Raw genomic sequence first — 13305 nt, 5'->3', positions numbered from 1 at the left:
TCTAGTCGAGGCAAGTGATGATCATGCAGTGCCTAGCTGTGGTTTTCTCCATCAATTCTGACTGTACACAAGAAGTACACACATCTTCTGTGTGTATAGTATCTCAGTATTTTTGATGGTGGTTTATGTTCAAAATAAACAACAGATAAATACTATCAAAATACCTTTTTAGCGACATTCAACCACCACAGTGGAAAAGATATCTGCCATATTGTCTGACAGACCTGGATACCAGGGGCACCAGTTGTTTACATGCCTCTCCCCCTTATCAAGACCGTTCATGCCTGATTGAGTTCTACTCCATCTTCATGCTACCTAATCTTATTTTTAGCCCCCCGATAAGCACACTGTGTCTGGTACTATCAGACAGCCTGCAGTTTTACAAGTATGTTTGTTAGGACAGTACATGGGTTTGTTATTGCCCAGCAACTCCTGAAACTGTGTGTGGCTCCGTCTCTATTGGCCTGACTAAAACAAACACCATGTCAGGATACATTCCCTCTGCATTAGGTAAACTACACATATAGACTAGATCACATCATCCAGGGAGTGAACACCAAAGATTTTCACCCCAGAGTGCATCTTATATTGTTACTTGTAAGTTTACCTTGAATTTTGACTGTTCTTCCCTTGGCTGTGACTGTGAATCATCTAATTGTTTGTCCATCAGAGACCATCCCTGCATTGCCTGGAGTGGCCTTAGCAAGAGCATCCCAGTTCTCTTGTTTTTCCCTGAAGCTGCTGTTTCAAAAGATGGCAATATCTGCTCTATTGGAGGTAAATTACAATTTGTCGAAGCTAAAAATAGCTATGAAAAGAGTACAGATAATATGATTAGAGCCTTTTAATAATTTGGAATCTAAGGATATGTTGTTGTCTCGTGTTTAATTTGCTTAGAGCGATATCGTATGGCCTTCAAGATCGTCCGCACAGAAAGCCGTCTGGTACGAGGACTACTCACCAATCATGGATTCCATGAGGTAATATTCTCCAGTAAATTGTGCAAATTTAAAAGATTAGACTAAATCTTGTAAAAAAAAAAAAAACCACATTGTTTTTTAGCTGCACATGCTATTTAAATACCTCTCTGCTGTGTAGGATGAGGGATAGTAGAGCTGTTTTTTTGTTTTTTTCCTTTGACCGATAATGCCGATGTCAAAGCCCGGGAATGCACCCATGGAAAAAAAAAACTAAATGACCTAAAGAGAGCATTAATCCTGTTTCACGAGGGCACACAATCCCCATTATTGCTCTTTCCAAGCAGTTACAATTAATTCCCTTTTTATTTCATTTCAATGCTTCTTGACTCCCGCTAACCCATCATCAAAGGCAGACGAGTGTCTACCACAGCTGCGACGGAGCCAAACTTTAATAAGCCTTTATTACAAACATCTGGCTCTCCCCTAGACACCGAGCGGCCATGTGAATTCTGCCTCCTAACGAACTGTTGGAATAAAACAAAACAAAACAGATAAAATAATGCGAGGGTGATGAAAATCTGCGAGTTGGTCTTCATTTTAAGATAATTTCTAAAGAACTGGCTGTATTTCTCCAGGTTATTGGTAGAGAGACTGATCTGCTTCTTAGATTTAATTTAACCGAGCTGTCATATGTGATGGACATCAGAATATAATACTGCTGTTGGTGACTGGAAACTCTACAGAGCGTATTCAGTATGAACAGCAATGGCTATACTTGGTTTTACGCTTTATTTAATGATCCCTTTGCGACGGTTATTCCCTCTGTGTGTTCTAAATCTAAATTATTTGATCCAGCACGTCAATCATTCTGTCTGTTTTTCAGGTTCACCCAAATAGTAATGACTTCAACCTCATGTGGACAGGATCTCACCTCAAGCCTTACATACTACGCAGCCTTCAAGACTTCCAGAAGGTCAACCACTTTCCCAGGTATAATAGAGTGCTCAAATGTATGAGTGTATTTACCACTGTGTTATAAATATCACCACTGAGCTGTTCTAAGCCTGTCAGTTCAGGCAATGTGTTTTTTGGCTTCCACTGCAAAGCATTTAGTTTGGACCGGTGCCTCTCTGAAACATGAAATGAATCATAATGTCAGGCAGAGGGCGATCTATTGCTGTTATGTATGCATATATTTTTGTTCTGTCAGTGTTGATCCTGTGGAGCGGTTTTAAAACCGGAGGCTCTCTCATTTCCAGGTCATACGAATTGACGCGCAAAGACCGTCTGTATAAAAACATCCAGCGAATGCAGCAGACTCATGGCTTCAAAAACTTCCATATCGTTCCTCAGACCTTCGTGCTTCCCTCTGAGTTCCAGGAATTCTGCAGTAAGACACCTCTCACCGGATCCTGGTTGTCAAAGCAGACCTCTCTCTATGATATCCTTACAACCATTCAAAACATATACATTATAAGTTTTTCTTTGTCTGAATCTCTTCCTGTCTTTCCTGCCTCAATCTCAGATTGTTTTGCCAAGGACAAGGGCCCGTGGATTATTAAACCAGTAGCATCTTCAAGAGGGAGGGGCATCTACTTGGTCAGCAATGTGAGTGAGCTTTCCCACGGGAGTTATCACTCTCTGATTCAGTGGTTTCCAACCTTTTTGGCTTCTGAGTCTGTCACCTCATTGTCCTCAGTGTGGATACAGGTAGTGAGCAGTTTACCCAAAGTGGATTGTTTGATTTGAAGGATTTTTAGAGAAATAGATATGCATAAAGAGATATAGACAATACATAAAATCTTCATGTCTACATTCATACATACCAGCTTACAGCAGTGTCAGCCAGGCAGTGTGTTCAGGGCTAGAGATTAAAGTAGTGCTGCAACTTTTTTTTATATTTATAGATTTTTACTATGTTCACTATGAAGTAAAACAGGGATAAGCAGCAAATCATCATATTTGAGAGGCTGCTAGACCCAGATAATGTTTGAAATATTAATACAAATAATAACAGTAACAATAACCATAACCATAACAATTATGACAACAATATTTTCTGGAATTTAAAGCTCTGCAAAAATCAACCAAGTAAATGGACCTTGTAATAAGTTTAATTCTGTCAACATTTTGGTTATTTTATTCCTGAATTTTCAAGAATGAACCCTCAAGCTCCAGAAATATTTTTCCTTTTCTTTCTTATCCCTTAAATTTAACGGTTTGGAACCAACGCTCGAGTAACCCTTTTTAAATTAATGTAGTGACCCAGAGTAAACCAATATTTATGGTTGAATTGAATGAACCAAACCTTTGTTTGTATAGATGGGGAAATTGGTTCATTAAAAATCATGTTTGTTTTTTTTTTATATGCTTTTTGTTTACTACTGTGTTTATAGCTAGTAAAACACCAGATATTTTGCCACTATTTTGCATGTGAGCTCTGTATGAGTGAATCTGTGTGTTAAAGGAATAAGTTTTAGGAAATAAAACAAACAAAAATATTTGTTTTCTTGCTGAGAAGATTGATACCAGTCACATGTCTGTAGAATAACTTTGAAGCTACAGCCAGCAGACGGTTAGCTTAGGTTAGCACAGAATGAGAACAGAGGGAAAGAACTAATCAGCTTTTTTGTTTGTGTATAAAAAGTTTCCTCTGATTCATGTGTTAACACAGATTCACAATAATGGCAAAACTAGTGGGAGTTAACTGTACGCATACTGAAATACTGTGTGAAACAGTCAGTTGGCCAGATGTTGTTTGTGTGTGGGGGGGGGTGTACAGATACAGCTGTCTTTGAAATAAGTATCAACCAGCGTTTCAGACATTAAGTGTGGAGTAAATCACACTCTTCCAAGGCCCTGGCTTTTGGAGGAGCTCAACAAGGTTCTCACTCTTGGAAAACATATGCACAATTCTTCTTCTTCTCAGGCATTTTTATGAAACAGTGGAAAGAATGTCAGAGCAATATTTGGAGAGAAGAAAGAAATACGTTCATTTTTTTGTGCAGGTTTTCTCTGAACTGTAGCCAGCACTGAGGTTACCCTGCCCCCCCCCCCCCATCTCTTCTCAACTTCACCACCTGCAACACATTTCAACCTCATAAATGACCCATCTCCCACCACCAGATTGTGTTTTTATAGGCTGTTATTTAACGTTGACCTGCTATGGCCAGTGTCATTGCAATCCCCCACTTTTGATCTCTTGATCTGATGATTGTTTGCTGTTAATGGTTAACAGCAGTGTCACATCATCTATTTGGAATTCAGCATTTAATGCTATTGTATATGAATTAATATAATGGTGGAGTGCTGTGAAACACCGAAAATACTCACTTTAATTCATGTTGAGCCCTTTATTAGTTTGCACTTGCCCAGTTAAAAATTACTACATCTTTTCTGTAGTTTGAACTAAGGTTATTATAGTTAACTAAAACTAAAATAGGTATGCAAAAACATTTTAGTTAATTGAAATAAAAATAAAACCCCTAAACAGGAACTCAAACAATATTGTTTACTTACAAAACAAAAAAACAAATAAAAATATACAGGGAAAGTGGTCAAATATGTCAACACAACAAGTATGAGAAGGCATTGGTGCACGCGTTTATTGATTATTACTCATTACTATGAGTCAATGTGTTTGTATTGCACTTATTCTGAACTTCTTCAATCTTGCCCTGACAAATACCCCCCACATTATAATTAAAATATATTAAAACTAACACTGAAACTAATAAAAACTAAACCGAAATGAGCAAATCCACCCTGGAAACTAACTGAAAAAATGAATTAAAAATGACATGTAACTAAAAACTAATAAAAACTATAATACTATAAAACTAAACTGTAATAACTCTTGTTTGAACATGTGGAACGTTAAAGCAGCTTTAAACCTGTTAAGATGATGAAGATAAATGCTGCCTGTGTTAATTATGTTGTCTGGTATTTGTTTCTGTGTGTCATCTGCAGCCAAATCAGATTTCAATGGATGAAAACATCTTGGTGTCTCGCTATATTAATAACCCATTACTGATAGATGGTGAGTTCTTCTTTGCCACTGAATCGCTACAGACGCATCTTAATGTCGAAGCTTTGTTTTTGGTATTCTGAATAACCTGTGTGACTTTTGTTTTTGTTTACAGAGTTCAAGTTTGATGTTCGGTTGTACGTGCTGGTAACTTCATACGATCCACTCCTCATCTATGTGTATGAGGAGGGCCTGGCAAGGTGTGTGGGTTTTTGCATTGTTTGTGACATTATTGGGGTAATGAACACCCGACACTGCAATGATCACTGATCATTCTTTGGTGGCAAAAGAAAATATTACAGCACAATTGACATTTAAAGGACCCGTGTGTAGAATTTAGTGGTTGGTTTATCCGTTCTGGGCTACTGTAGAAACATGGTGGCTCAACATGACGGCCTCTAGGCGACCTGCGGCATCAGTAGATATAAAAGGCTCATTCTAATGAAAACATAACAATTCGTACTCTCAGGTGATCATACGTTTATGCATATTATATCCCATTAATGCCAATAGATCCGCCTAAATGTTACTCACTGGACCTTTAACAACAAATATACAGTACAAACCAGAAGGTACTCGAGAGCATGCCCTCATAAAAGCCCTGAATGTGAAGAGTTTCAGGAAAGTAAATTCAGTATTGAGAGACTACAGATATATTTTACATGTGCAGTATGAATAGTTAAAGAAATATACCATTGTTTATTATCAGCAATTAAGCTCTCTGTCCTTCAATCCTTGTAAAAGTTTCTTAGTGCTCTGGTGCAGACACTGCCTGGTTCGTGCACTTGAGGCACATCCACTGGTGATCATCCAGTGCCCAGAAGAGGGCAGCCTTAACTTTTCAGACCAACTGCTGTGCAACGTGTGTTGTGGTGGTGACTTTGAAACAAAGCGCTCTATTGTTCCACTTGTGGGATGTGCTCATCAAATGTTGCTGATTGCGTCTTGGTGTAATTGCACTATATTTATTGGATGTTAGTATTTTGAGCAAGAATAATTTATTAATCCACAAAGAGGCTATTATCAGGCGCAGGTAGGTCAGGAGGGAGTAGATGATTTATAGAAAGACTGGCTCTGTGGTTTACTCTGATAGAGGTACGTGCTGGAGTGCCACCGCCCTCTTGTTTGCTGGCTTGATTATCAACTTCGAGCAATAAATCGTGGCCAAATTCTGAATCCCACTTTTATCTCTTGACATTCCTTTGGGTTGTGTTGGTATTCAGGTACACAGTGCGTGCCAAGGAATTCTCATTATTGCACATGTGGCATCCACTCCTCTCAAACACTGCCAGAAGCTAATCTCTCTCCCAAGTGCCCCTATCATTCAGTCAAGCGTCAGCCGCATGAATGTGGTCATTATGGCAGATAAATATGTAGTGAAATTGTTGGATGACAAGAGTTTTTTTCCCCCTTTCTTGTACAAATAAACTTGTCTGTCTACAGATTTGCTACAGTCAAGTATGACCGGACTTCAAAAAACATTAAGAACACGTTCATGCATCTCACTAACTACAGCGTGAACAAAAAGAGCAGCGATTATGTCAGGTAACTTTCATCAGTGAAGAACATACATTGTTGTTACGGGAAGCCAGATTGACTCATCCATTTATTACAACATGAACGTTTGAAGTGCATTTCTTCCCTTTCAGTTGCGATGACCCTGAAGTTGAGGATTATGGGAACAAGTGGAGTATGAGTGCAGTGTTGAGGTATTTGAAGCAGGAGGGGAAGGACACCACATGTGAGTCAAACCTTCATTTTCCTCCCTTTCTCATTAATATTTTCCCTTTTGTTTTAACGTCAATGCAAAGGGAATGTAAAGTATAAATGACCCAGTCTGCAGTATTCATCATTTCTGAACCCCTGCTTAAATCTTTTTTGAGTGCTACAGAGATCATCATCATCATCATCTCTTAACTTTGTCTATTCCAGTGCTGATGAGACAGGTGGAGGACCTCGTCATCAAAGCTGTACTGAGCGCCGAACTACAGATAGCCACTGCCTGCAAGATGTTTGTTCCCCACAAGACAAACTGCTTCGGTAATCATTTCATATTCTTCTTTAAATGTTTTTGATCGCACAGTAAACCTGAATCTAGTCCACTATGACGTTTACACCTGGACTGATCTAAACATCAGTGGCTATTTCAAGGTGAAGGGCAGCAGTAGTAGAAACAAGCTGTTCAGGACAACAAAATGCTTGAGAATTGCAGCTTCCCAAGAAAAATCCCTTTTTTTTTTTTGCTCACAGTGCAGATACACTCACACATACAGTCATACACACACTACCACACCCCTCACATTTCTTTTCAGTTTCATTTTCATTGTCCAGTAGTTCCTCTATACTATATCTCCACTGAGCCGAGCTGAGGTTGTAGACAGTCATTCCTCAGTGTGGAGCCTTCCTGCCTGTAGCTGCCCTCTGACCGGCTGCCGGGTCGTGGAGGGCCTATTGACTGAACCAGGAATTTGCTTCCTCCTGTCTGTTGCCATTCAGGTCTGCCTGATTTAGGCTGACTGTTTTCTTGGCTGCTCTTGCCTAGCAGCGGGCTCGTGTGAACTCCATTTTGGAGCCATTACCCATGTTAGTGTTGGCACTAATTGTCTGCGCTCTCTCTCTCTGTCTGGCAGTCTCTCTGAGATTTGGGGTTTGAAGCCGAGCACATCAGCCAAGCCTCCCTCAGCACCACTGTCTCTTTTTCACTCTCTTTTTCCTCTTCTCTCGCTGTTTCTGTTTGTTTATAATTCTCCCTCTCCTGCTCACACTCTCTTTCACCTCTCAGATGTTAGAAAAATAGAGGGCTTTGCAGTTGTGACAGGCTTCTGTAGACATAATAGCCCCCCACCCCCAGATTGGTGGTTGTTTGGGCTGTATTCACACCATCAGACAGTCGCCTGCATAAAGATGCTATCTGCACCCTAGCTTCGCTGCTAGGTTCAAAAACCACATTAGCCCAGGGTGTGAATGGTGACCATGCAGGTATTTACAGGGAAATATGGCTTACCAAGCCTCAACCTGGCTCTCGTACACACTTGACAGACATGAATAAACAACCAGATGACACATATCTTTGGCTTGAGTGAAAATCAGGAATTGAAAAACAAGTTTGCAGTTTCTCATTCATACACACATTCAGGTACGCCTGGAATATTTGTTTTTACACATCCCTGTGTCCCTATCAAGAAATATCTTTATGGAACATTCAGTGATACCTTGTTAACTTATATACTACATTGCACCATATTTACATTCCTTAGCACATATAAACAGATCTCTACTTCTGCAAGAATTTCTGGAATAGATACTCAAGCCTACTGATGACACCACACTGGTGCCATCTTTTTTTTCTATTTTTGTCCACATTGGATTTGAAATGAAACAATGAAGAACAAAATGATGACGTTTATCTTTAAGGGTGTTTACAACAATGTTGAAATCTTATAGGTAAGCCTATAGAGACCTGTAGAGACATATATACTACAGCAATGGCATTGGGTACAAAAGCAATTAGGTACTACACCTTTTACTAAGATACATAATACACTGCGGTCTGCTGTGAACATGCCCATTACCCTACTTCAGTCGTATCAGTTTACTATTGAATTTAGTGTAATTTTGTTGTCTTCAGATGGCCCCAAGCAAGTTAATTACAGCATTCATAGTCTGTCTACAGGATTAAGTTTCCAAAGAGAGACACTGACGGTTCCAGAGGACCACCCTCATCCTCTCTCCGTTGATCTGTCTGTCATTGTGGTCATGTTGCATGCAAACTCCCTATGCGTGTGCGAGTATGTATTGACAGTATGAATACAGAGACATGTAGGAACCAGTGTGAGGCAAGGGTTTTTACAAACACACAGGTCTGTCTAAGCTTTAGGGAGTCCAGTCTAGTATCTTTTTCTTGTATCTTAAAGTAAAATCTACCCAAACCTCCAAGGAGTCATGTTCAGTCTGCCTTTGTCAGCTTCAGCTGCCTTTCCCCTTTCCTTGCACTTATTCTTACAATTTTCCCACTACTCGTGCAACCTACATTACACCCGGCATTCATCCTGGGCCTCAGCAGCTGCCAGTAATAGTAAACAGGTAAAGCATCAGAATGCAGGGCAGTGAATACATGTGTGTTCGGGCAGTCAATGTGCCGATAAAAGCAGCCATTGTTTAGAGTTTTTATATGGTCTCTGGCTTGTCTGGAAGGGAGCCATGCAAGATCATAAAGCACATTATAATCTTAATTTACTGCAAATTGTTCCCTGCCATTTTAATGTCTATTAATGGCTTTAATACAATGTTTATTGTTTTCAAATGGGATTTCTTCCCTGTGCTCAAATTGCACATCCGTATCTAAATGGGCATACTGTAACAAAATCTTTTTATAGCTCCGTAATGTCTCATGTGGGAAGAAATAAAAACAACAGATTTTTCGTTTTTACATTGGTAAGAATTGTGTGTGAGTGTGTGTGAGTGTGTGTGTCTGTGGGGAGAAAATGCCACCCATGCAGCTCCTTACCGCTGCCGTGTGATTAATGGACAGGCTTTTTTGCTGAGGGATGCTGATTACGAGATGTTTTGACTAAGATCTGATTAGCCAAGCCAAAGGCCTATTTTATTACACACAAAACATTCCACTTACTGGTCCTGTGTTCCACTGAACGTCCCTCATTAAGTGCTGAGTGTGGTTGGATCCCCCGTCTGTGAACCACTCTCCCTGTTTTACATTTGTCAGATACTCCCACACTCCACTGCAACAGTGTTGGTGTGCCTATGATGACAGTGTGGCTGCTGTATAATTCTAAATCTTTTTAAGAGTGATTAATGGATTGGGCCCCACTATCATAATAAGGCTATAGAGTGTTAACCGTAACTTTAATTTGTTGTCCTCAGAGTGTTTTCAGGACTGTGGCTCCAAGCTGCTCTGCTGTGCTCCCTGCAGCAGCAGTGAAACAGTTCAGCAGCAATAATTTATCTCCGAGTGATGCAAGAGTAATTCAATTGTCCTCGCCTATGGAGAAAACACACATAAAGGAAATACTTTATGTTGCTGTTGTTGTTGTGGGCCAACAGGCTGCATGGCCAGGGTGGGAAGATCATTGTTTTTGGGCGTTTGTCTCTTGTGGTGAAGTTTCCAGCAGCGCCCATCCAATAAGAAAAAAAAAAGAAAAAAAGCTCTTCATCATCCCTTTTCTCTGTCACATTTTTTCTCCCCCTCCCTCTTTAATGGGTGTGATGTGGATGTTCGCTGCCTCTCCTCTCCTTGTCTGTGATGCTTGTTGTGGGCTCTCTGCGGGCACATTTAACAGCGCTCCCCTGGCAGCGGTCGAGCCATAGAACAAACGAGTCTAGCAGCGAGCGGCTCGGCAGGCTCATGGGGCAGGAGCGGCGTCTGCTCCTAATTGGGGGAAAATGCGCTGCACATGGAGTCTGCTTGTCGGGGGCTGGTGAGGTGGTGTAACACCTCCCCATTTTCCCCTGTTGTTGTGGTGCCACTGATGAGGCACTACAGGCTCAAACCCATTTATTCCAGAACTCTGTTCCCCAAGACTAATGCCTAAAGTTTTATGACACGGACTCTCTCTCTCTCCATCTCTCTTTTATTCTCGATAGGTGTGTATGTTTTTATACAGATGTGGATAGAATGGGATAAGCCTGCAAGTGGAAAATAAAATCTTAGTGCTATGCGTAAGCGAGCACTGCTTAGCAGTGGGGGTCCAATCCATCCTCAGAAGTTAAAGAAGTTAAAGATGGCAGTGGCAGCTTCTGTTGCATGTCTTGGCTCAGGGATGTATGGCAAACTTTGTTCAGCTCCATCATGAAAATACAGCATATTTTGACCCATGTAATATACCCCATTGAACAAAGTCCAGTGTGCATTTACCTTGTCTCAATACAGTAATGAAAACATAAGTGGAGAAAAAAAAAATTTATGTTTTCAGGTAAAGTTACAATCTCAAAAGAGTACTCCAGCCATTTAGTATTACGCTTCCATGAAGTTGGGGGACTCACAGGAGAGAGATTAAAACAGTAAAAAAACATGAATCATACATTTCTTTTAATGCAATTTGATAGCATGTTTTGTTAGAGACCGCCTGTCTCTGAAATGCCCATGTCTTTTAAACTCCATTTTGTGACACAGTCTATCTGTCTGAGAGTTGTGGTCTCCATGGCAAGATGCGATAACCCTCATGAAATCATCAGTTAACCGTTTTCAAAGGCTGAGTAGTACTTATCTTGTTATGTAAAATAAGTGCTACTTTAATTGAAAGACCAAATGTATATGGGGCTGGGACTACTTACTCACAGAGGCTTGCCTAAGCATTCAACTATAGCCCAAATCTACCTGATTGTGCTCTGATAGCTCCTAATAAATTCATTTTATAAGTGCAAAGTTTTGATGTAACAAAGATTGTTGTCAGGCCAGGGTGGAGATTTGTTTAACTAAAGTAAGTAAGATGAAGCCTTTTACATTTAACTCATCCTGTTAAACTAGAATTGCCCAGCCTACCATTATTCAACCAAGTGCAATATCAAGCCATTGCTCGCTGTCACGCTGGCTTTTGTATGCTTAACACTGGCACTGACCTGAGATGCCTGAACAAACAGTGCTGGTTGTGGCAGCTTTGAAACCCCCAACCCCCCTGGCCTATTCTCAACACAGTCTTTTCTTTTGAAGTACCATTAGAAGGATTCTTTCCTCCGGCTCTATGGCTGGGCTTTGCCCTCTCCCTGTAAAATACTGTGGTTTCCCCTGCACGCTGCTGCTGGGGCCGGCGGGTTGTTGGCTTATAGGGTGACACTCCCCAGAGCAGTGTGAGGGCTTTCATCAGGCACATAGGCCAGCTCTGTCGCAGCGAGCCATATATCAGTCAGTGAAACGAGAGGGAAAATTGGGATAGAATGGATGAATTTTTACACAGGGAACTTCCTGACCACTTTGTTAAAAGCTTTTATTGTGTCACTCAGTGCTAAGCTTTTACTGGAGTGAAATATATGCAATATATAGCTCAAGGCTTTCTAATTTCCCAGGTTTCTGCCACTTGGGACACACTGTCACATTTCCAGCTTTGTATTTCTGGAGTTTATATTCTATTGCCCTAGTTGGACAAGATACTAACTTTTATGATGGGGGTGCAATTTTTTCTGGTACCAATTAGAAGGCCGTCCTTCTTGTTAATATGTAGTGACAATATGCAGACTGCTTAACCTCCCCTGTCATGAGAAAATGATTGCCTGTATGTATGACAATATTCACAGCCACAGCATGTTTTTGATCTACCGTCTTACATAAGCAACTTCATGACAGATGAAATGTGTATGTACTTAGTTAATATAATTGAGCCAATCCCTCAGTAGCAGGCTTTGGTGAATGTTTCTCTCATGAGTGATTGGGTATATAACATGCGTGTAATCAGTAGCAGAAAGGCATAAGCCATGTTGCCAAATGCCACATAATGAGGATTTGATAAAACTCTTGTGACTTTGATACTCTTCATCGTTTATCTTCAGTGAGCGGGTCTTAGAGGTTTTTTTATTCTGCTCCTCTCTGCTGACTTCCCAATCTGTGTTGAAAACCTTTTGATTTTGATTTTGTTTCCTTTCGTAGAACTGTATGGTTTTGATGTGCTCATTGACTCCAACCTCAAACCCTGGTTGTTAGAGGTGAACCTTTCTCCCTCCCTGGCCTGGTGAGTGGCACTGTCTTAATCTAATTTATTATGTTGTTTCAGCAGAATCTCTTACTTTAACTGTATCTTTTACCCTAGCCGCTCAAAGGGTTTAATAATATGCAACCAAAAACAAGAGGTTAATAGAATTCCTCATTGAAGGAAATTGCACTCATTATTAGTTTGTAAAAATGTATCCTCAGGCTAAAGATGTTGTTCAAATGTTGTTTTTCTTACAAAATCTGTATCTTATGACTGTTGAATGACTCATTTTGCTTTACCCTGTGCATGTGTTGTAAATTGAATCTTTTTTTTTTCTTTGTTGTTTTTAAAAATTGACTTATTTACAGTGATGCGCCCTTGGATCTGAAGATAAAGGCCAGCATGATTGCAGACATGTTTTCGCTTGTGGGTGAGTGCATGCTGATATAATGACTAAATGCAACTTCCATTTGATTCCAAGGCTTTGCTGAAGTGATTTCAATTCATAGACATCCAGTTCATACGAATCCACTGCTTATAACTACATGTTTAAATACATTACACTTGTAAATGATATGCTGGTGAAATATAGTACATCAAATAAGAAAAAACTAGTTCTATTATTAGCCACGCATAAATAACAAGAGGAGGAAAAAACGGTTAAGTACAACACATTAAAAGTCAATGAAAAATGCAGAATTAAGCTGGAACATCTGGA

The 13305-nt window shown here is 40.1% G+C and overlaps 1 protein-coding gene across 3 annotated transcripts in view; it reads left to right on the top strand.

The window, feature by feature from the left end:
- The window catches only part of ttll5 (tubulin tyrosine ligase-like family, member 5), a 46829-nt gene that overhangs the window by 2255 nt on the left and 31269 nt on the right, over nt 1-13305 (top strand). For all 3 annotated transcript variants that reach the window (XM_051396127.1, XM_051396128.1, XM_051396126.1), the window contains exons 3-14: nt 671-777; nt 898-980; nt 1804-1910; nt 2180-2310; nt 2446-2528; nt 4890-4959; nt 5063-5147; nt 6391-6492; nt 6597-6688; nt 6880-6987; nt 12545-12626; nt 12956-13017. In XM_051396127.1, coding sequence (XP_051252087.1) covers nt 671-777; nt 898-980; nt 1804-1910; nt 2180-2310; nt 2446-2528; nt 4890-4959; nt 5063-5147; nt 6391-6492; nt 6597-6688; nt 6880-6987; nt 12545-12626; nt 12956-13017 — 1112 coding nt within the window. The remainder of the gene's footprint in view (nt 1-670; nt 778-897; nt 981-1803; nt 1911-2179; nt 2311-2445; nt 2529-4889; nt 4960-5062; nt 5148-6390; nt 6493-6596; nt 6689-6879; nt 6988-12544; nt 12627-12955; nt 13018-13305) is intronic.

The sequence above is a fragment of the Dicentrarchus labrax genome, unplaced genomic scaffold (genome assembly GCF_905237075.1).
Source record: "Dicentrarchus labrax unplaced genomic scaffold, dlabrax2021, whole genome shotgun sequence".
Lineage (NCBI taxonomy): Eukaryota > Metazoa > Chordata > Actinopteri > Moronidae > Dicentrarchus > Dicentrarchus labrax.
The sequence above is the reverse complement of the archived record's forward strand: the minus strand, read 5'-3'. Positions and strand labels throughout refer to the sequence as shown.